This window comes from Vespa crabro, chromosome 11 (assembly GCF_910589235.1).
Source record: "Vespa crabro chromosome 11, iyVesCrab1.2, whole genome shotgun sequence".
Lineage (NCBI taxonomy): Eukaryota > Metazoa > Arthropoda > Insecta > Hymenoptera > Vespidae > Vespa > Vespa crabro.
In genome coordinates, this window is record NC_060965.1 from 3,346,648 (window position 1) to 3,369,307 (window position 22,660).

At 40.6% G+C, this 22,660-nt stretch overlaps 1 protein-coding gene and 1 long non-coding RNA gene across 4 annotated transcripts in view; one reads left to right on the forward strand and one right to left on the reverse strand.

Annotated features, from left to right (window-relative positions):
- The window catches only part of LOC124427987 (protein vestigial), a 52,910-nt gene that overhangs the window by 3,057 nt on the left and 27,193 nt on the right, over positions 1-22,660 (reverse strand). The window contains exons 2-6 of one of the 3 annotated variants that reach the window (XM_046971496.1): positions 17,667-17,750; positions 12,494-12,704; positions 12,252-12,404; positions 7,694-7,817; positions 6,927-7,159 (exon numbers count right to left, since the gene is read on the reverse strand). In XM_046971496.1, coding sequence (XP_046827452.1) covers positions 6,927-7,159; positions 7,694-7,817; positions 12,252-12,404; positions 12,494-12,704; positions 17,667-17,750 — 805 coding nt within the window. Of the gene's footprint in view, positions 1-6,926; positions 7,160-7,693; positions 7,818-12,251; positions 12,408-12,493; positions 12,705-17,666; positions 17,751-22,660 lie in introns of all 3 variants that reach the window. The other 2 variants (XM_046971495.1, XM_046971497.1) reach the window with 2 other exon arrangements.
- Positions 14,499-16,007, forward strand: LOC124427989. The gene is made up of 2 exons (XR_006943054.1): positions 14,499-15,291; positions 15,736-16,007. It is a non-coding gene; the product is annotated as an uncharacterized LOC124427989 (long non-coding RNA).

Sequence of the window (22,660 nt, forward strand, 5' to 3'; positions counted from 1 at the left end):
ATGTTCGAAATTAAATGTCTACTAAAGTCTCTGAGATACTTAATTTTAAAATATTTGGAAGGATCGCTATAAATTTATTTTTACTTATCTCCGCGAAATGATTTTTCAAAGATACCATTGTGATCAATAATGGAATAAATAAACGTTTGAAATAAAGATATAAAGGATATCCAAGATAACATACTTGTCTTTGAAAGCTTCAACTGCCAACTACAAAGTAACGGACGAACGCACCTGTTATGAGCGTTTCAGTATTCAATATCGCGATATCAAAGAGCAACGGTGAAATGCTGTAGGAAGGAAGAGAGTTTAGAGAGCAAGAGGAAAAGAGGGGAGGAGACCTTTCGTACAAAGTCTAAGGAAACTGGGAGACAAATGTTACACTCGAAGCACCAAGAATTTCAGCAGAGTTTGCCTCAACGGTATAATTATGTGAACGTCGTTGTTTTACTTTGATCGTTATATTCGTTTCTAAATAATATAATTATTAAACAGAAATTACATCATATAAATATATATATATATATATATATATATATATACATATAATTAAATAATAATGAGAAAAATGATATGATAAAACGTTACCAATAAGATGAATTTGTGCGAAATATATCTCACAAGATTAAACTCTGAATTATATTCGATAGCGTAAATACTGGTTCGTCCGTAATATTTGAAACTCAACAAACTATTAACATCGTTCTCAGTTGTGACCACATATAATTTGATTGGTTACACGTACTTTATAAATAAATAGTTTCTAGATGTGATAATTTAACGTCATAGGAAATTCATTTTCATTGTTTCTTATTCTTTTCAATTATCTGTCCCTCCTCTTTTTAACTTCGAAAGAAGCGAATCTTCATATCGGTCGAATTTAAGAGAGGGTGTAACTTCACAAGTTTCAGGTTGAAGAACACGAATCGAGCGTCGAGATTAAATTAAAGCGAACACCCTCGCGTTCGAAAACCGAAGATTCACCCCCTGCCGGTCGAGCCAACCCTCTTTCAAGGGATGCATACGAAAAGCATTGTGATGACCCTTATCAATGGGGGTCAGAACCCTTCGGAGTTTGGAATCCAATATACTCGCGGTAAAGGAGACTCTCCCTACTTTAACATATCCACAACTCTCGACCCTTCCTAAAACTCATATGCATCAATGTACGACTATTAGGTAGGCATTATAACTTCTAGATCATCGATGCACCACGAAACAGATATTACGTTTATTCTTTAACAATTACGAACTTTTAAATTTCTCGATTATTTTTTATTCTCAGTATGTTGTCTCAGATAAAAGAAATATTTTCAATTATTAATCCTCATATCAATTCTTCTTTGTTAAATCGTTGGGAGAATTGGCGAAGGGATACGAATGAAAACGAAACACCATGTGTGCGTATTCGCGAATGCAATAGGAACCCGTAGGAGAACCGAAACATTCCAATGCTCTCGTGGAATGTTAGATGAACCCTTTCCATAACAGGATGCTGAGTGGGATCGTCTAAATATGGCTAACTCGCTGTAACATGCTCGTAATACACATCTAATAAATAAGTTCTCTCTCAAAGAAGTACCAAGTGCCACTCTATAAAATTATATAGCTATAAGAAACAAATTATTTTATACCATGTCATTAGAAATGTCACATTTGATGACGTGATCATTGAAATCCAATTATTTAATACGTGTTGTGATCGCTAACGAGATGAATGTTGGAAAGATGAACACTGGAAATTAAATATCAGAAGTTTAAAAATTTGATTAAATTTTATTTATCATGTATTGCAGCTTTCGAAAGAGACTAGAAAAAGAGGAGGAAAAGAAGAAACAAAAGGCGTTCGCCGATCTGGCAAAGCTCTCGGTTCGCCGGCCTGTCTCGCATCGAAGGAGAGGAGAGCAGAGTTCGAGAGATCGATATAGCCAGTGAGTCGACCACTCCCTCCATTCGGTAGACTGACCAATCGAGACTCGCTGGCCATCCCCGTGCTGACTCCCGGCAGCCGAGTGCTGCGACGGTGTCTCTCTTTTACGTTCTCTCCTCTACCTCTTTTGCTGGCCACCACGTTTATATGTGAGCTGTGGATTACGTGACGTCAGTGTGCGACGCCATTTTCGAGGCGCGTGCCAGAAAGCCTTCGGAGTAACGCTGCGCCTGCCGACTGAATAGTTCCCGTAAAATCTCCCGCGCCTTCGACGACTAGTTGGGATCATCGACTCTGATCGAGTTTGATTATCGATCGGTCTGCTTTCGCAGAAAGATTCCTTTAAAGAACGGAATTTTAGAGAAATCAATAATTTATAGTCATTTCTTTGAGATGTTTACAAAAATAATATCCATTCTATATCTGCAATCACATTTCTTCATAGCAATAAAGATATTTCCTTTGAACAAATTGTATTTGAAGAAAAGAGAAAATGACGATTACTTTGAATGGAACTTTCATTTAAACAATTTGTACACGTTAAGATAAACATTTTATGGATAACTTAATATCCTCGAGTTAAGAGTATATCCAATAGAGGATTCAACTTCCTTTTAAATAAAATGTAAATTTAACTATTTTAAAAGCTGCACGTGCGACGTTCCATCCCGCAAGCGAGTAGAGATTCGAAAGAGGTAGGCAGGCAAGGAAAAAGCGTCGAAGGGTGGCTCGTTCGCCGACACCTTTTCGTTCGTCGGAGAAAAGAGAATCGGCACTTTTTCCGATCCTCCTGGAAGGACATCGAGTGGCGAGCTCGTCGCACGAAACTGTCGCAACGAAAAGCAATGCGACTTCGAGAAGAAGTTTTGCCCGCTTTTTCGCCCAGGCATTTCGTATATCGTACACGGTTAGTCCTATCTTGGAATCTCGAAGGGGCGGCGTCTCGAAGGACGAGAGAGAGAGAGAGAGAGGCGAAAAGGGAAAGGAGAAAGAAAAGGAGTAGGGGAAGGAGAAGGATAAAATTCAGCTTTGATTTAGAGACTCGTACCGACGCGGCGCCGTGACCGCTTCGTACCGCTTTCGTGCTTGAAAGCAATACCTTCCCAAAACTCGGTTCCGGTCTTTCGAACTACTTTGTCTGATATCGTGAAAATTTGTGATTTTAAACGATCTATAAGGTCGACTAAAAGATACATTATACAGCAACATGGATTCTATTATTACCTGAATCGAGTTAAACTTTCAGACAAATGATAATATTATGAAAAACATTAACGTTAACAATTTTTCCATGTGCTAAAACGAGAATAAAATTTGTTGAAAAATTTTCCACCGCCACGTCGTCGCATCGCGTCGGTACAAACACGCGAAATGATAAATTATTCATCTACGTCCGATCGAATTTGTCCTCCAATGAAGAGGACGCGAATCGACAATCGTTGGGAAGTAGGGAGAAACTCAGGATGGGTGGTGAGGGTGGAGTGGGGATAGTGCGACGACCAAGATGAGAAGAGAGTCGGCGTTCTTTCTGACTCTTCACAAACGTCAGTCGGTAATTGCGATTTATTTCTCTTAATAGCGGTTAAACACCGGCCAATTTATTCCGTTCGAGTTAATTTTACACAATTATATAATTATCACGAGAGAAGAGAAGAGAAGAGAAGAGAGGGAGAGAGATATTGAAACGCACACAGATCGCGTATATACGCAACCTAATCGAGAAGACACCATCGCGAGATCTCGTAATGGTCGACACTTAAATTTAAAGACGGCAACTCCCTGTTAACCCTCCGTCGGTTTCCGTCTCCTGTCATTCGTCGACCAAGACTCGTTAACGAGCAAGACTATCGCGTCGATCGAGCGCCGATTAAAATCGCCTCGCTCCTCATATAAACGATCGATTAAACTCGATTGCTTCAGAAGTTTTTTTTTGTCTTCGTTTTCTCAACGAACCAACTTTGTTATCCATCTATATACATACAGCGAAACACCAAAATATTTAAACACTTTTGGAAATTGAATAACTTGTTCTACTTTAGGCAAAGATAAAGGACATTTTGAATTTTTCTAAATCAATGCTGAGATTATTATTCATTAGGTGATAAATTTGCTTTATAAAATGAAAGAAAAAAAAATATATATATATATATATGTAAAAACAATTAATTAAAGTGATTTTCACGGAATATGAAAAATTCATGGATAAACGAGAACGATGGAAGCATCTTTTACATAAATTATCTTGAATCGCATAAATCTCTAATTAATTCGAACATTACTGGGAAACTCGCGACGAATCGAGATCGCGTAAGATCGCGGAATCGGTCAGCAATTTCGTTGCTCGCGCAACGATTCGTCCTACCAACAAGTCCATACTTATTTATTCATTAATTTCGAGAAGTGAAGTCGAGTTTGGGATTACTTGGAAGGAGGGAGCACAGAGAATGAGTTAGAGAGAGGTCTCTTACAGTAGCACACGCCAGCTCGAAATGTTCGAATAGTGAACGTTGTCGGCATTCCGCTAAGCAAATTCTTGAAAACTCGTTTGGTCGGTCCGGCCGCTTGAACCAACTCTCAATCTACACCGTAAAAGCAAGGCACGTGTGTAAAAGCTAACCGTCTCCTAAATTGGCCCTAAGTCTCAACTCGTTCTCTCTTTTTCTTTCTCTCAAAAGTAGAATACATACTTCAGGCAAAACAATTGAATTTCGACCAATCCATCATTGATATATTATCCATACACTCAAGATCAATGAATTTTCTCACGTTACAAAATAACCTGCTATTCAATAATCATGTATCGGTATCGTTAATAATAGATAATGTTTAAGATGAAAAATCAAAAGTATCGATTAAATCCTCTTAAGAGAGGGTTGAAGAAATGGCTGCCATGAGTTAAATCAGTGACATCTGGAGGAATGATAGTAGGGAGCCGAGGTCTTCTATCGATTTTGAAGTCTCCACCTCACTAAACCTTATCATATTAAAATCTTTTAATTTTATTTTCTTTCTACATCTATCCTTGCCTATTAACATGATCTTGCTAATTCGTATTATTTATGAAACCTTGTTGAATCTATCACAAGTTCTATCGATCACAAAAATATTTAAAAAATATTTTTTAATTGGGTAAAGAAAATTTTCAAATTGTAAAACTTGACGTTAGAGGATGTAAAAAAGATCTATTCGAAAATAAGAATAAATTCAAAAGAGGAAAACTAAAAGGACGAAACGGAAGGCGTGTATTTCGAATGCCAACGTGTAGACAGATGGGAGTGGTCTCCGCAATCACGATGGGCGTGGTGTTTTCACGGCATGTTACAGCTGCACCCCGCAATGTAACCACGAATCGTGCAGTACATTTACATACAAACATGCAAGCAAATTGTGCAAGCCTTCATCCACGCTACGGCTTATTTAACGCGTTGGAGTAAGACCAACGTTCTTCCCTCCTTGTTTCTCTTACTTCCCTCTTATTATTCTAACTTTAATTTACTATTCACTTTATTTGAATAGTAATAAATGCATACATTGAAAATCATTTTTGGTACAGCACCACTTTTATACAGCTTTTGTTCACACGCTTTGATGGATCGGAAGAAAGCAAGAATCAAGTTCTGCGAAACTGGTTACCTGGACATTTTTATGTCATTTATGAAATGAAGAGATACACTGCCGAGCGAAGCGGTTTTTCTGGATTTCACGAGCTTCGTGAAACGATTGAAATTCTTTAACTTATTTATGTGCTTTTCTCTCTCTCTCTCTCTCTCTCTTTCTCTCTCTCTCTCACTCTTTCTCTCTCTCGAAGCAATCATTTATAGTAAGTGACCATAAGGAGTTTCGAGTCAGTTCAGACGTGTTTTGGTATTCTTACACATTGATATAAATGATTAGTAATAGTATTCCCTAACTTCTTTAAAAAAAAAAAAAAATTGAGAATATAAGAAATAAATTCATATTAAAACATATACCATTCGAAATAGAAGAAAAAGAATGATGACTTTTCATCAATCAAAGTGTCCAAAATTTAAAAGGATCATTGTTTTTTATCGAACATTTGTAAAAGAACCTATCGGTTTCTTTGTTATCTGATCAAAAAGAGATCCATATAACTGAAGAGAGGATATAGTCGTCGAGAGAAAGTTAAATCCCGTACCGCAAGACAGCATCCCGTTGAAGAAAAGCAAGGGATCGGAAGATGTAATCGCAAAGACGACCAAGAGCGCCGCATGTATCCTCTCTCGGAGAGCGTCGAAGTGGTCGTAAGAGCTCGAGTTTCCTCGTCTTATATAATCTGTAGCAGAACGGATCGCCTTTTTGCTTGGACGTGTCCCGAGCACCTCGCTTCGAGCGAAGCAAAATGTTTTACGGTCCGGTCGGGTCTTTTTGCTATCCTCCTTGCGATTTCGGCGTGGGAGAAAGACAGAAAGGGAGAGAGGGAAAGAGAAGAAAAATCGAAAAGAAGAGAGAAAGGGAGAGAAAGGGAGAGAGACAGAGAGAGAGAGAGAGAGAGAGAGAGAGAGAGAGAGAGAGAGAGCATGCACTATATCGACCGACTTGGTCCCCCATTAAGCTCTTATTAATTGCGAGCATCTGAGGGACCGCTCGGCCTTTCTTGCTCTACCTGGACGCCATTCTGCTCGAAGAAAGCCGACCAACAATCTCGGCTTCCTTTTGCAACTTTGATCGACCGCTTCAACGAGGATTTTCATATAAATAAGAAGTTGGGGCTACTCTACGACCTGGAATCCCTTTCTTCTTGCAAAAAGTCGAATCATTCAGGGAGTGTAGAAAGGGGAAGCAGAAGTGATGCACATTTTTTGCATAAGTAAAGCCACGATTCCTTATCATTCTAATTTCGGTCAGATTATTGTGAGGATTATAAAAAGAAATAAAATTTGAATCGTACACTTTGTCTCGCGTCGTATACTCGCATAATTTTTCCTGTATTATCCGATTCGTTTATTGCGGGTTGTAAGGGTTTAATAATACTCACCGGAGAGGGAGGCATAAGGGCCATGAGGGTAGGGCGGCGCCGAGGATACATCTACGAGTGACTGAGATGGCGTTGCCGACGTCCAGTCCTTATATGAGGCCGCGGCGTGCACGTGGTGTGCCGCGTGGTGAGCCGCGTGATGCGACGTGTGATGTCCTCTCGCACTACCCAAAAGCAACCCGCTGTAACTCGCTGCAGCGGCCATGTTATGCTGATGATACTCGTGCACCGCTCTGGAACCGGGAAGAGATTTCGATTAAGGCCAAGGTAAGGAAGATGGATAGAGGAAGAGAAGAGCTGAGTAGCGAGTGGTAAAGTCGAGAGGGGGAAGGAAGGAGAAGAAGGATGAAAACACAAGAGGAAGGTTAAAAAAAGAGAGAATGAAGGAGAAGGAAAGAATTCTCGATACCGTGGCCTCTTCTCAAGCACGGTGACAGACTGGTAATTTATACGACGGTCCGCGCAGCATCAGTGCTAAAGATCTTCCCCCTGGTACCTGCTGCTCCCGACGGTTTTCTGTATTTTTCACGTCCACTTCGTCCTTTAGCTCTTTTTTTTCTTTTTCTACTCATTTAACTCGCCACGGATTATATACCGAGATCCTTCCTTTTATGATTCTTTATTTCTTTATCAAGATTAACTTTTGTTGCTACGAGATTTCTTTGCACTGGGTCCTTGAACTCGTAAATGCAGTTTTGCGGTAGGTTAAGAGAGGATACTCGAGAAACGTGTCAAAATTATTATTTTTAATGAGTTGTAAAGCTCACCTATGTTGGTACGGAGCATAATGCGCGTGCCATGGATCCGTTGGATACTCGTAAACATCACTTGGATGCTGACTGTTCCAGAAGGATGGTGGGAAGTTCCTCATCGACATGGGAGAGATATTTTCTGTAATAAAAATCAACAGAAAGATTCCTGTCAATATTGTCAAAAGATTTATTGACTTGATAATCGCCATTATGTCCTATATTTTCGATTTTAATAATATTTCTATTAAAAGTTTATTGTGCTCATCATACCTATGTAATCTGAAGATTATAAAGAATAAAAGAAAGTGTTTATTAGAATATTTCTACGCTTTCCCACGAACGTTTACGCGATCCTTTGGAAGGTTTTAGGGTTTATAAACGAGTGGTAGTCGGACTCCCACAGAATCGAACCGTGCGACAGAAGGGTACCGCGCGGTTGTTTTACAAGCACCCACTTCGAAGCCAGAAGCTTGTCCCGTGTTTTCTCCTACGGTTCCACCATGGTTTGCTCACGAGATTCTTCTTTTTTACTCCTTTTTTTCCTCTTCTCTATCTTCTTTCCTCCTTCCAATCTCAGACGCGACCAATTCAAAAGTATGGTCGAAGGTTCAGCCAACAAGATCGATCGCGAAAGACGATTTATTTTTCTGATTCCACACTCGTGCCATTCCAATTTAACTCACTTGGATCCATCGACATAAGTCATCATCTCTATTTACTATTTCCAATCCCATAAAGTCTCCGATAAATACTTTGGCATCGTCGATCATCATCAGTGACATGAGCGAGTCAGCGGGATACTGTGTGACTGGCGCTAGTACTTCTGAGAATCGAGGAAGATTCGTAGTCCTCGAACTTGTTAAAAAGCGTCGAATCATCGTCGTTTAACAATGTGAACATCATGAACTTGATGACCGATCAAAAAGAAATCTTTTGAGCTGGTTAGTATATCGCTTTCGTCCTCATAACTCGACCAACACTTTCGCCGTATAAAGAAGCCATGAATCGCATTGTTTCCCACGCATGGAATGTCGTCGAAGGTTAGTCAGAAAGAGAAGATTAGAGAAGAGGCATAAAATATCCTTTTCCAAGCTATGTCCAGTGCAACCGGTCACCGATTGGCTTAATCAACGATTTATTATAAAACAAAATAAGTCTCTACTGTAGTTAACACGAGTTAAATAGTTTGCTGAGAGTTCCACGAAGCGTCCAATATCGAATAAATCGAAGATAGATTGCTCTTATGTATCCCCACCATTCTCCATGAGATCCAGCACGGCTATCCCCTTTTCCTTCTCCTCCTTTAGATTCACGGCGATCGTCGGTACCAACGGAGAATGTCCTTTATTTATTAACGCAATTAAAGAAACAGAGTGTCGAGCGTCCGCGCTTGCCTTTCTTCTCTGCCGATGCCGCGAAGGGGACGGAGGGATTCCTTCTCTCTTTCTTTCTTTCTTTCTCAGGACCGATATGCGGATGGAACGGGCTGCTCTTCGGCCCCTGTCAGAGTCAGATGTGCCAATAAGCGTGGTAAAGCACGTAAAAGGATAAAAGGTTTTCGAATCGGCGTTCCTTTATCGGCACGGATTCCTCGTGTGAATCTCTTCTGTTCTGAGTTCAGATTGCATAAGCTACTACTAATTGAGATAGACCTTTCAATGTTTATACAAAATCATAATCGTCGCTAACTACAACGCATCTTAATATACATATTTATCGGTGAATAGTATTGATTATCTTGATATTATGTTAATAACAAGATTAAATGTTAATTTTTCATTTTTTTATGTTATATCGATGTTGCTTCGTTTTTTTGCATATTTTTAAACTTAACTGATGAGAGCTAACTGATCCTTGTTAATATTCGCAAATTGGCTTGATCACCCTACTCAATTTGAATCTAATCAGAATGACAACTATAAAGAAGCCACGGGACCCTTTTTAACAGTTCATGTGCGAGAATTAACGAGAAGTGATCTGGTTCGAGATGAGATCTGGCGTGGGTCCATGAGATAGCTCATATAAAGACGTTCGGAGAGACGCGATTCGTCAAAACGTAACGGAGAACAGATTGATGTGCTGCTGCGACTGGACAGCTTGTTATTCCGATTCAGAGTCGGCATATATGTATATACTGAGAAGAGAAAGAGAATAAGGAATAGGAGTTGGAGGCAGAAGAGACGAACGGGACTTGACTCGAATGTATCCGCCTTGCGCCTTCTCGTCCGTCGCTTTGAAGGCACTTCGTGTCAAGTAATTGCGTTTCTGTAACGCTTCACGATGGGATACGGGGCGTTAATTTGACGCCACCAACTGGAACGACGCGCTCAATTTCTCGGACTCAGTGATATTGCCCTTTTGAATACGCTCAGTTCACTCGACCTTTTCCCTTCAAGCACGTAATTCGCCTTGCGTCTATCATTGTTCTATACTATCTCCTACAATCTAAGTTTTATCAGTCGTACTAGTCTCTAAGCGCGCACACACACACATACAAATATATATATATATATATATATATATATATATATAAATGTAATAACAATTCTAGATTAATTACGTTCGTAAATGCGTTTTAGTCATTTGATCAATCAGAAAAATTGTTTTCTATAAAATTGCGTTTCATGAAGATTATCTTTTTTAAAAATACACATTTTTAATACAAAAATTCTGCTAACGTGGAACCTTACAAACGATGAGACAGTTTACTATATACGATCTCGATTCCATATCAATGAAATTCTCGATACTCGTTACAACATGTTCAATTCCGTGAGAGCACTAGATCGCACATTGCTTCGATATCGAAGAGATTCCTTAGATTTTAGATGAGACTCGTAGTTCCTCGGTGGACGTACAACCAAAAGATTTTAACTGTTACTATATTTTAATCCATATCATCGTCTGACACAGTTAACTTACATCGTTACCGTTATCGTAGTCGTTTAACTAACTGAAAAAAGCCGCATTGAAAGTACCTCGAGAAGCGAGCGCCCAATCGAAAAGAAATTGTGAAGAAAAAGAGACAAAGATAGCCCGATTAAAAGCTCTTACACCGTGATAAGTTCATAACGAGCGAATTCTTTACTTGGAAGAGAAATACTAGGCGTCCTATCGAATCTATATTAATTAATGAAAGTTTATAAATGATTTACAGGAAAATCTGAAAATTTGATAGTTGTTGTCCCTTATAACGGATAAAAAATTATTCCCAAAATTGCTAATAAAGATTTGTAAAAACAAGATGCATATACATTAATCAGACATCTGGAAAAATCTAAATAATAAGTTCAGAGTATAGCATTTGGTACGAATCGAAACGTTTATCCACCTTCTCTTTTAGCAAAAGGTCGATCGATAAATCGTAGCTTCGAGGGTCAACGAGAAAAGGATGCTCGATCTCTATACGAAATCCCTTCGTCTCTTCTGTTTTCTCGATAAACACGAGAGAAGCTCTCCACTGTTCAGGCAGCGTTCAGACCTTTTACGTACGTTAGCCGGCATACCGCGGCTAAAACTGTCTCCGGCTTTCTCTCTCGCTCTCTCTCTCTCTCTCTCTATCTATCTATCCGCCTATCTCCTTCTCTTTCTCTCTCTCTCTCTCTCTTTTTCTCTCCTTACCCTCGAGGAGAGCACGGTTTGCGTCGTGCATCTTAAGGCCCGCCAGTGGAAGCTCTTAATTTACCTTTGCTACACTCTCGTGGTCGTGGAGAGAAGCTGAAAGAGAGAAAGAGAAAGAGAGCGAAAGAAAGAGTGATAAAGACAGCGAGAGAAGAAGAAAGACAGCAAGGAGAAAGATAGAGAAAGAGAGAGAAAGAGAGAGTGGAGGTACAGAAGCGAAGGTGCGCAAGGCACATAACAATTAGGTCGTGTTGTCTTGAATTCTAAGCAGGCTAGTGAACTGATCCTGAGCACCGAGCGCGGGATAAATGCGGCCTTAAACGACACCGATATAGACGGACCGCTAACGTCGTTCGCGCTTGCCAAATCCTCTACCATCCTCTACCCCACCTCCAGCTTCTTCTTATTCTTCTTCCTCTTTTTCTTTTTTCTTCCTCCTCTTCCGCCTCAACGACAATCCCGCGATCCCCGGCGCGATGTTCCACGATCTTCTCCGACTTCGAACTCTCCCTACCCTGTGTCACCACAGAGTCAGGTTTAAGTCTTCGAGTACCGACAACGACGGTACGATTGTTACGGGCCTTGTTAGCGTTGTCGCAAGCTAATGGCGTACTTTATTACCAGGGTTTCGCGCTTCCTTCCAAAAGACGATGCTGTCGTGAATGCAAGACGAGATTGAACGTTAGCAACCTCTTTTTCATGTATTCCAAAATGCTTTTCTTTGGTACTTTGGTTTATTCTGGACTAGCACTTGTTACTATTACTCTATATTATCCAGTTAATTTTCTTATAAACATTAATATAAACCTATTGAAGCCATAATATGAGATAAATTTATATATACGAAGAGGCAATACGATATCCTAAAATTAATCATTCTTTTTATATCTATTTTGTCACCTATCGATACTCATGCATGTTAACAAATTCGAAACAAGATTTGGAAACATACCTTTGGGCTTGTCATGAGCCAGTGCCCTTTGGAAATGTTCCTCAACCTCGGATGCGGCATCCCCCCTGTAATGAGTGAAGACAACGCAGTTCGCGCTAACATATTGCGCCCTACTCTCACCATCATCCGAATCCTCCGCCGCTGTAGCAGCCCCTACTAAAAGTCAATTGAATCATAATCATACTCTAACTATACTAAAATCAATTCTATTTCGATGATCGCAATTATTATTTATAACATACCGTCTGTCGATCTGTCATCGTCGAGAGTTCGCGAAGGCTGCGATGTAGTAGTCGCGAGAGGTGGTCGAGGTTGAGGAGTTGGTCGAGGTGATGCTGGACTCGGTGCTGATCCCACCGAACCCGCGCTACTTGGTTGACCTTGCGGTACACTACCTCCACCACCACAAAGTTCCAAACCCGCCGCTTCCAGAGACCTTTGGTGTACGTTCAACTATAAAAATAAAGATGAGAGTCATTACTGGCGTGAGTATTATAAAAGATTGGCACATTGGTTAGATAATAGGCCATACTGTGACTCGCTTTCTTATTCTGAACCTCTTATCGAATCAACAACAAAGTACTAAAGCTGACTACTTGAGACGAGTCCAATAACTATGTCGACATATTTGTTATTGGCTTGTTATTGCAACCCTGAACACATTATAATATATTGACGCAACGCGTCATACTTGAAGATTCAACGTTGATGTGCAGAATCAGACGTTAATTCCGAGTTCTCGGGATAGTTTTAATAGATTCGTTTAAGAGTCCTCCGATGCCAGAGGACAAGTCAAAGAGGGAGTGAAGTGAGATCCATTGAGCACATAGCGACGCCGGCCGTCGGCGTCCATTGCATCTCCCACCCTTCTTGCTTAGACTGCAAATAACGCGAGAGCTATGCTATGCGTACCGGCATCGTCACGGCCGCTGGCAATGAGACCAAATAGGACGTAATGCTCACTATTCATTAGATCCTAGCGATGCAAATGCCACGCCGGGTCAGGGTATTCTGCTTGAATTTTTTTGACGACAATCCTACACGTACGCAATTGAGAGAGAGAGAGAGAGAGAGAGAGATAGATAGAGAGAGAGAGAGAGAGAGAGAGAGAGAGAGAGAGAGTCGGCCAACTATTCGACCGAGAACGAATCGTCGAAAGGTCCTTTAGCCATTTCGTTTATTGTCGATTAACATAGCGAGAGACTCGCTCTTAGTGAGTCACTGCAAGTAAGCAGTATAAGAACACTATTGTGGCGAGGACTAATGGGGAAGTCAAGTCGAGGATTCACATGATATTCGTTATATCCTACGCGAGGGTTTCTCGTTCAAGGTGTTTCGCCATTACATCGATCCTGGAGATCGTTCCGAACACGATCGTAATGACCCGAGGAACCGCAGTGCTAGTACGTGCCACTTGCATACCTGCACGACGCGCGCAACACGATGATAAAAGACGCGCATTTACGGGAGCGTTTCCAACGCACGCATCCCAACCCGTATACATTCCCAGTAGCCATTGTTGTTTCGAAGAGCTACCGCCTATAAATCTGAGAAGTCTTCGCGACGGGACGATAGGCTTCTATGATTTATCAATTGTGTCTGATCAACTTAAAACGGTGTACCGATCAGTGAAATACATATAATACATCTCATATACTTTATATCGTTTAAGTTCATATCGTATATTCAATGTTGGCAAATCGTCAATTGTACCAGAATATTTAACAACCTTTCATATAAAAGTGTATCACGTCATATTTTTAAATAAAAGTCTCCTAATGAGACTAAAAGAATGCGTTATTTTCTTTATTTCTCCACCCCATTTATCCGACCCTTTTATAAGACAAACAGCGAGCTTCATCGCTTCTTCCAGCGTTATCTTCTTCATCTATGCTAACACGGTTGGACTTTAATAAAACACCCGATCCAAGAAGCCCGTCCATTATCACGTTACGATCTTAGTCTTCTCTAAAAAAAAGTCCCATTCGTTTTATCAACAAATCGCCTATCGAGCCAAGCTATTTCCGAATCGGCATCATCCAACTTATAGAATGGACGTTTCTAAATGGCGATAGACATTGGAGGAGAACAAGAAGGTTCCTCCTGAGCAGTCGTCGCGACGCCTTGGTTCCCTTCGTTCGTCGCTGGTTGACAGGGAGCCTTTCGGCGTATATATCGAGCCAACCACGTACCCCGCCTAACCAATTACGTCCATACATCAGTGGCGGGTAGAGGCGCACGGAAATAAGCTGACGGTGATGTATGCTCGCGCTGCACACACGAGGATGAGCGGGGGTGCAGGAGTGTGCTGCTCGAAAGCTCAACGGAGACGAAGACGAAGACGAAGACGACGACGACGACGACGACGACGACGACGACGACGACGACGGCGAGATGTTATCATTATCTACTCTAATAAAGCCGGACTCTGCATTCCATGTGGTAGTACATCACCGCCACGATTTTCAAAGTGCCGAGATAGAAAGAGAAAGAAAAAAAGAGAGAGAGAGAGAGAAACAGAAAGAGAGAGACAGAGAGAAAGAGATAGAGAGAAAGTTTCGTAAAGAGAACGTCGAGTGACGAGCGCTTTCCTGGCGATTTCATGGAAAATACACTCGATCACTCGTGTCCTCCAACTCAATGACATCCTCCTCGTAGTTTCCTCATCTTCTCTTTATCCACCATTCGCGGAATCTTTCATAGAAACTGGTCTGATCGAAGAAGTAATAGAAAAAGAGAACTAGACTTGCTTGCAAATTTATTATTGAAAAATTATTACCAATGGAGAAAAATTAACGTTTCAAATGTCTTCAACGATAACGCTTCAATAGCAAATTATCTTTACGAGATGACGGAGTATACCCACGTGCAGATACAATATCGTTTGAAAATCCCGATTCAATTACATTGGATTGCATGGGGCTAAAGAAGACTCATCATTTACGAGGATAAAAGTATAAAAGAGATAAAATCGAGGATCAGCGAGCCCTCCATAGATTACCACCGGTGGAACATCTAGTGTTGCTTGGACGACAATGTGGTAATTAATCGAAGCAAGCCTGCTTCCAACAACCTCCCGTTTCCCTATCTCTCTTTTTCTCTCTTTCCATCTTTCTTTCTCTCTTACTTCTTCAAGGCGCACTGGCTTCCTTCGAAACGGTCCACGTCCTCCACGGCTAAGAAGGAGAAGGAGGTGGTGGCTGTAGCTGTGAGCGAGAGAGAATGAGAAAGAGAGAAAGAGAGAGAGAAAGAGAGAAAGAGAGAAAGAGAGAGAGAGAGAAAGAGAGACGGAGAAAGCTGCTCGCGGCCTTTCAAAGCATTCCAAAGCACGAGCGCCTCTTCCACTCGACCTTAGCCCACCCCACTTCCAACCCCACTCGATCCCACCACCACCGCCACCACCACCGCCGTCTCCGCGCCTCTGTCGAGTCACTTCGCGAGAGGCAAAGCCCGCGTCTTTATTTCTTTCCCTTTTGTCTTATAGATCTTTGAATCTCTGTATCGGGGTCCCACTCTTCCCGTTCCAGCCCATTAAAATACTTGATGCCTCAGCGAGGATTTGAATTTACGATTGTCTCACCGATTCGATTGCGAAAATCGAATTTGCACTTCTACCAATTACCGTGCAACGAGCGATAAAATGAAAAATAAAGAAAAAGAATTTTTAAGTCTGTAGGTTTACAATTTGAGTATAGTGTAAAAAAGCAATGTCATCTGAAAGAATTAAATTTGGACGATTACATTCGTCACAGGCAATCGGTGTTGATGGTGTAAAAGCGGACAGCTCACATCGATTCGAAAGGAGATCGGCGGCTTCGCGAGATCTTTCCTTCGATTCCCACATCAATTTAAGTCAAACCTGTAAGAGGGAGATCTTCGTCAATCCACTCTCTATCTCACTGTCTCCTTCTTTCGTGTCCACCTTCGTGGAACAGTAGCCCGAAAGGGAGGAAAAAGATTCGAAAGACCGAAGAAAGAAAGAACGAACAGAGAAAAGAAGAAGAAGAAGAGAAGGAGAAAAAGAGGGAGAAGAGATTTAACTGTGGAGAGGGTATAGAAACGTAGGGAGACGGTAACAAGCTACCATACAGCCACGGGGTATCTCGCAATTTGTTTGCCGGACACGACCATTCGTCGACACGATTCTCCTATCTTCCACGAAGATGAGAGAAGTCCGCGTCCTCTCGCTCTCGCACTCTCAAAGCCTTGGATTACGACTATCGATAAGGTACCGCTGAACGAGTTCCCTTTAGTTAAGTTTAGTTCATTAGCAAACCCGCCAGGTGGACGATGGAACGATTTCCCCATCCGTTCGACAAATTACAACGAGATCGTCTCCACCCCTTTCAATTCCCACTCCTCCTCTCTTCACCAAAGTGCACCTTCGTCTCTTGGAACTTTAAGATTCTTCAAGGATCTTCTCAGAATCTCTATTTGACATATTCTTATTATTAAATATTTCATATTCCGTTATCTGTAGATCTTATATTTATATTTTATTTCACGAACTGTTAATTAAATGTTAATTAATGCATTAAATGAGAAAAAGTTGAAACACCTTTTAAAGATCAGTACGTTGCGATCAAATAGAAAAACTTCATGTTCTTCTATCATTGTGCTCGTTGATAAAAATTATAAGAGACATCAAAAATAATTCAGTGAGGAATTTCAAGCTCGTGTAGATTATAGCAGACGGTTAGATGCTATCGATAGACTCCCAGGTATTTTCTCCTAAAAGTGGAAGCGATTAATGAACCTTCTCGCGCCGGTATTAACTACTCCTTTACAAACGTATGGATATAGGCTTTATTTTATAGGAGCGTTTAAGCTCTAGCGCGCGTCAACAGATGACTAAACGGTGCACCGCCCGCCGATAACGATACGCATCGGTAAAAAGAGAAGGGAGAGAAAAAAGATGGAACAGGTTGGTTTCGTGTAAACTCACGCGGCGAGTAGAAAAGAACAGAGGAAAAGAGAGGGAGAGCTTTTGAGTAATATAGCCGACTCTTTATATAAATGTATAAACATATCCAAGAGCACGTTTGACTGAGATTATCTCCTTGTTATGGAACCATAGGATATGTCTAAGTGATCAACAAGTCAATGCATTATTTAATCTTTCTTGTTAACGCAAATATTCACTTCTTTCAAAAACTATGTATTCTCTTTCCTTTTGAACAACTTTAACGTTTATCCACACAAAATTTGATTTTAATGAGCTAATCAACGAACGCAAGATTACAGGATCTTAATGGATTCATCGTTATTGAAGTTTATAATAATTATTACTTTAGAAATGCCGAAAATTAGCTACCGGGAAGATTTTACCAGTTAAATGTTAAGTGGTGTAGTGTGTTAATGAGCTAACTTCGTGGGAATTGTAGTCTGTAGATTCGCCAGAGAATCTCCTCTTACCTTATTCGATATTGTCTCTTCGAAGTCGGTCATCCCTGGAAAGGGACTAGTAAGTTGATTCTTCGAAGTTTCTCTCAGAGGACACTAAGATAAAGAGAAAGAGAAGAGGTGAGGCTAAAGGCTGACTAAAAAGCCGGCACGGGACCGTCGAGATAGCGGGTCGAGAAAGCGTCTTTAGTGTCCGTTATCAGACCTGATCCGATACGGTCACCAATAACTTGAGCTACCTACCGCAGAGCCCGTAGTAAAGGTTATCCTTGTCGGAGCTACCGGTCGAGACCATTACGAACTTATTACTATGTACCTTCCCTCCGACGCTTATTGAAAGTTCGCGCTCGGCAATAGTTGTCCAATAAAAACTCTCGCTTTACGTTCATCGTTGTAATGCCGGTACCGCGAGACCGAGCACAGACCGACATGCATAACTTAATGCACTTTATCGGAAGCCTGTTTCTTTCCCTCTCTCCTTCTTGTCCTCTCTTGGACCACCTGTCGTTTCGATGACTTTCTGTCGGATTTCTTCTAATAGGGTTGTTTAATAATATGATGCCATGGAATATTAGTTGAGAGTCATTTCTATATGCTTCGCAAAAATTATGAAAATACATTTGTTTTTATTATATTTCAAATGGTAGAAGGAAAATATAAAAAATCCTTTGAAAAGATTAGTTTTATTACCTGACTGACCGGAGGAAAATTCTGAAACGAACGATTTTCTTAAAGAACCTTGACCTAGTTTAGGCTCTCTAGTTGATATTGAAAAAAAAAAAGAAGTAATACCAACCGGAATCATTTTCATTCGTTTCAAACCTTTAATTGATCTTTTAAGGTAGAAATCTGATTTTTACACTTCGAAAGTCCATTCTCGTATTTTGCTTAATTGTGCACTAATTGGCCTGCTAATTATAATCTCCCGAAAACCTTGTCTTCGAGCGTAATGTCTTGTTATTTAACATCGAATATCCTTCGATAGTTTGGACATTTTTCGTTAAGCAAATCGCGAAAGTAGGTAATAATTAAAACATAGAGCAATCACGCGAAACGCTTCGTTTCCTTATGAGCAGTGCGCGATATATGCATTCCTACTTGACATTTCATTGCATCAAATAGCACTCGAACCACTCTAAGAATTCCATGAATGTCTACCATCGGTCTGAACAGGTCGACACGCGTGATTTTCTGCGAAGATCGCGGCGGTCCATCGTTATCGCAATTTTTTACGCTCGACCTCTTGACTCCGATCGACGGCTTTATCGTCTTTGTCTGATAATAGCTCTGATATTCAGCCGATTAGTGATTTCATCGCGAATCATTCTTTTAACGCTTTATCATTTCGTACTTTCTAATGGAATTTAGCCGCAAAACTTTTTTAATAGAAGGTTGAAGCTTTCACGATTGCGGATTTAAAGTCTTTTCTTTTTTTTTTTCTTTTTTTTTTTGCAAGATTCGCAATACTAAAAGATTCAGGTCGATCATGGGATTAAAAATCAAAATGAAATGCAATGTGCGACACCGTAGCACGGAAATTTTTTCCTCGACTGAATGAAAAACTTATGATTCATTACGAAGAAACCGAGGTTAGATCTAAAACCGCAATCCTCTCTTTTCCCTCTCTTTCTTTCTTTCTCTTTCTTGGACGGAGGTCGCGATTCAATAAATATTGATCGGTCGACCGATCGCGAGGCTACTGTCAAGCGACATCAACTTGACTTTTCTCGCATAACTCGAAGACCTTTCCACAGCGCACGAGCGTGCTAGACTTGATAAGTTTTTTTTTTCGTGGCTAACAGTATCGCGTTGCCCTCGTTGCAAGAGCTATCGAGGACATGTCCGTTCCTTTTGAATGCAGCGAGGTCTCCTTATTACGGGAAGTACTGAAAAGATTGTTTTCCAACTTGAACAGAGATGAACGAGAGGTCGAGAAGAGTTCAAACAAAGTAAGAACAAATGACCGAGATTATGAAATGTTTGATGCATATCTGCAATAGGATTAATTGTTGATTGAATTCTCTGTATGATTAATCATCGTCCAATCAGTTAAATAACATTTTTAGAACAGAAATAAAATGGTTATTTCAATAGCTATTTGATCAACAATTTAACAAAGTACAATAAACTTTTCAGAAATATATTCGGAAAAATAGATAGATAAACTCCATGAAATGGCGCCGGTTGATCGAATGGAATGCGATTGAGAGAAAACAAAGACCGTACGAAGAGTAGCAGCAACGACAACAGCAGCAGTAGCCCTTTTAGCGCGTGTCGCAAAGAATGGCGCTCCTAGACTAAAAACGGAACAGCGCCAAGGAATGCAACGTTGCAGCACACCTTGCTTGCTCTCGAACACAAGAGAATCGTTCGAGCGCGCGCGCGTGAGCACGCGATCGAGAGAAGACGACATAGTCGGCCGTGCGTGAGATATGGCATCGTCGTACCGATAATTGTCGTACATCCCAACAATGCCGTGACAATTCCACTGTTGTCGTGCGACTTTGCGTCTTCAAGGAATGACGTGTCATTTTTCTTCCTTGTTCATGATACGACCCTGATAAAATTAAACCTGTTCGATGTATCTTCAAAAATTAAACTATCCTTTCTAAGTTCATTTGGAAAATATGAGATTTTGAATTTAAAACTTGGTCAATAATTCATCAATAATCCATGTAACTTTAACAAATTTGGAAAGAGTGAAAAGGGCAAAGAAAATCGATCGTTTTTAAAAAATTTTAAAAGCATTACGAGGAATGTGAATGAAGATAGTATACTGTCTCGTCTATGTCGTGATTATTTACTCATTGTCAAGTCTATGCCGATCGTTGTTTCATTCGAAGGATGGTCCTCGAGGAATACGAAATAGCAAAGATCGTTTTGCACGGAAGACGCTTTGCTACTTCAGCGATTAATGGCGTCCTCTTGGCGACCGTAAATAACAATAAACCAGTTCAGTGGAAGCTGTGTATCTTTGCTAAGCTTCGTCGCGTGGCTTCCGCGATTCTGAGAAGCATTCGAGGCTGTTTCACCTCGTCAACGCGTGTGACGAGCGGCGATTAATTTTCGCGGACACAAATCACGAGTGTCGATACGATCTTGAGCTGAAGAATCGAATCGAGAGCTCTTGAAGAGAAGAAGGAGGAGATGCTCGAGGATAGATTCCCATTGGCGTCGCATGTCTTCCGAAAATCTACACTTATATTTTTCCCGAAGTATAAAATAGTAACGAAAAAAAAAAAAAACTATTATATGAAAGATACAATCGTCTCATTCATTAATCATCCTTCAATGAATTTTGATCATCCAAAGTCATTTGACATAATAGTTAATAAATTACACATTTCTCCAATCTTAATTTTATCGAAATATCAGAAGATTACGTAGCTACATCCAACAAATGATTTTTCAACTTTGTGAAGTGCTGCGCTCATGGGGATGGAAATAGGTCTGTAAAAAAAAAAGAAAGAAGAATAAAAAAGAGAAATAGAGAGAAAGAGAGAGAGAGAGAGAGAGAGAGAGGCGCCTCTTTGACGAGCGTAGAGTGGCGTAGAGCGGAGAGAAGTTACGCGTCTCGATGGAAACTGGCTCTCTCGAAGGAAAACCTTATTCAATTCAATTCTAATGTGTCGGTGGTACCGGAGGCGAATAGCATTGCATTCGAGATCGCGGCTACCTTTCCATCCGTCCGTCGATCCACTAGGAGGAGAGCTGGTACGGCGGTAAACCATTCGCCGTTGGTTTCACAATCGTCCAAATGATGAGAGTATTCTCACCACGTTTCCGCGACAACGGGTATTACGGATCTTCAAAGGAACAGTCCGACATCGGTGAGCCGAGTCTGCCATCGTTAATATAAATTACACCCACCATGCCTGTTGTCTCTGATACTCTTATACGCACACATAGTTTCTATGCGTTTGCGAGCACGTTTATAGGTAGGATCTAAACGTTTTGCTCGTCACAGGAAGAAGGAAGACAGGAGGATAGTGAAACATCGAAGACTCTGAGACGCCTTGCCATATTAGTGAGGAGAGATACCAAGGAATGTCTATAATTTTACGAGCGTCTTTAATATGCGTTTAGCTTCCGCCGCCATCGCCTTGCCAAGAAATTTGTCGTTGTCGGTAGCTTCAAGATCCAAGCTTCCATTCTTTGAAAAAAAAAACATATCCAGCTTGGTATGCCTCTTTCTACGACATTTTCTACTTAACCTTTGAACCTACACATTCGACCGAGTCAGGTGCATTCCACCTGCCGATGTAATCGTTTGCAAAAAGCTCCTACCGTTGAATTACCTGATCCATCATTTTCCCTCATATTACAAACGAATCTGCGATGAATGACTGAAAGAATTGTTGGATATATGCTAACCTAATTCAACGCAATGAGTTAAGCGTTATGGATTTTAAAGTTATGGCATATCTTATTACAGGCTAATCTAAACATGAAGGAATTACACGACATAATATAAAAATATGACTGTATGTTTGTACAGTACATACGTATGTTCACACAGTATGTTTGTTCAGTATATATTGTACATACGTATGTTTGTACAATATGTGTATATCTGTTTCTATATTATACGTATATTTCTTTACTCATGTATATTGCTTTTAATCATTTTTATATCTTTATCATTAATTAGAACGGATCGAAAGTTGGTAAAATAATCAAGATTCGTAATTACCAGAGAAAGGAAATTAATGCGATTACAACCAGTCGGCCATACTTTGTCGATTATGCACTTAAATGGGAACTCGGGAAGTCGCATAGGCTAGTAAAAAGCGCGGCCCTTCACCTGTCACTTAAAACGAGTCGAGTCGCTTTCGCGTTCCATACTCGTTCTGCACCTTGAGTAATAATAAATATTCCTTCCTTCCGAGTGCGGACAGCGGATCGTGAAATCAGAAAATTCACCTGGACGAGAGTCGACGATGGAGCTGATCCTTGGCACCTGCGGACTCCGACTTCTTTCAAAATCGTTTGTATTATTCTTAACG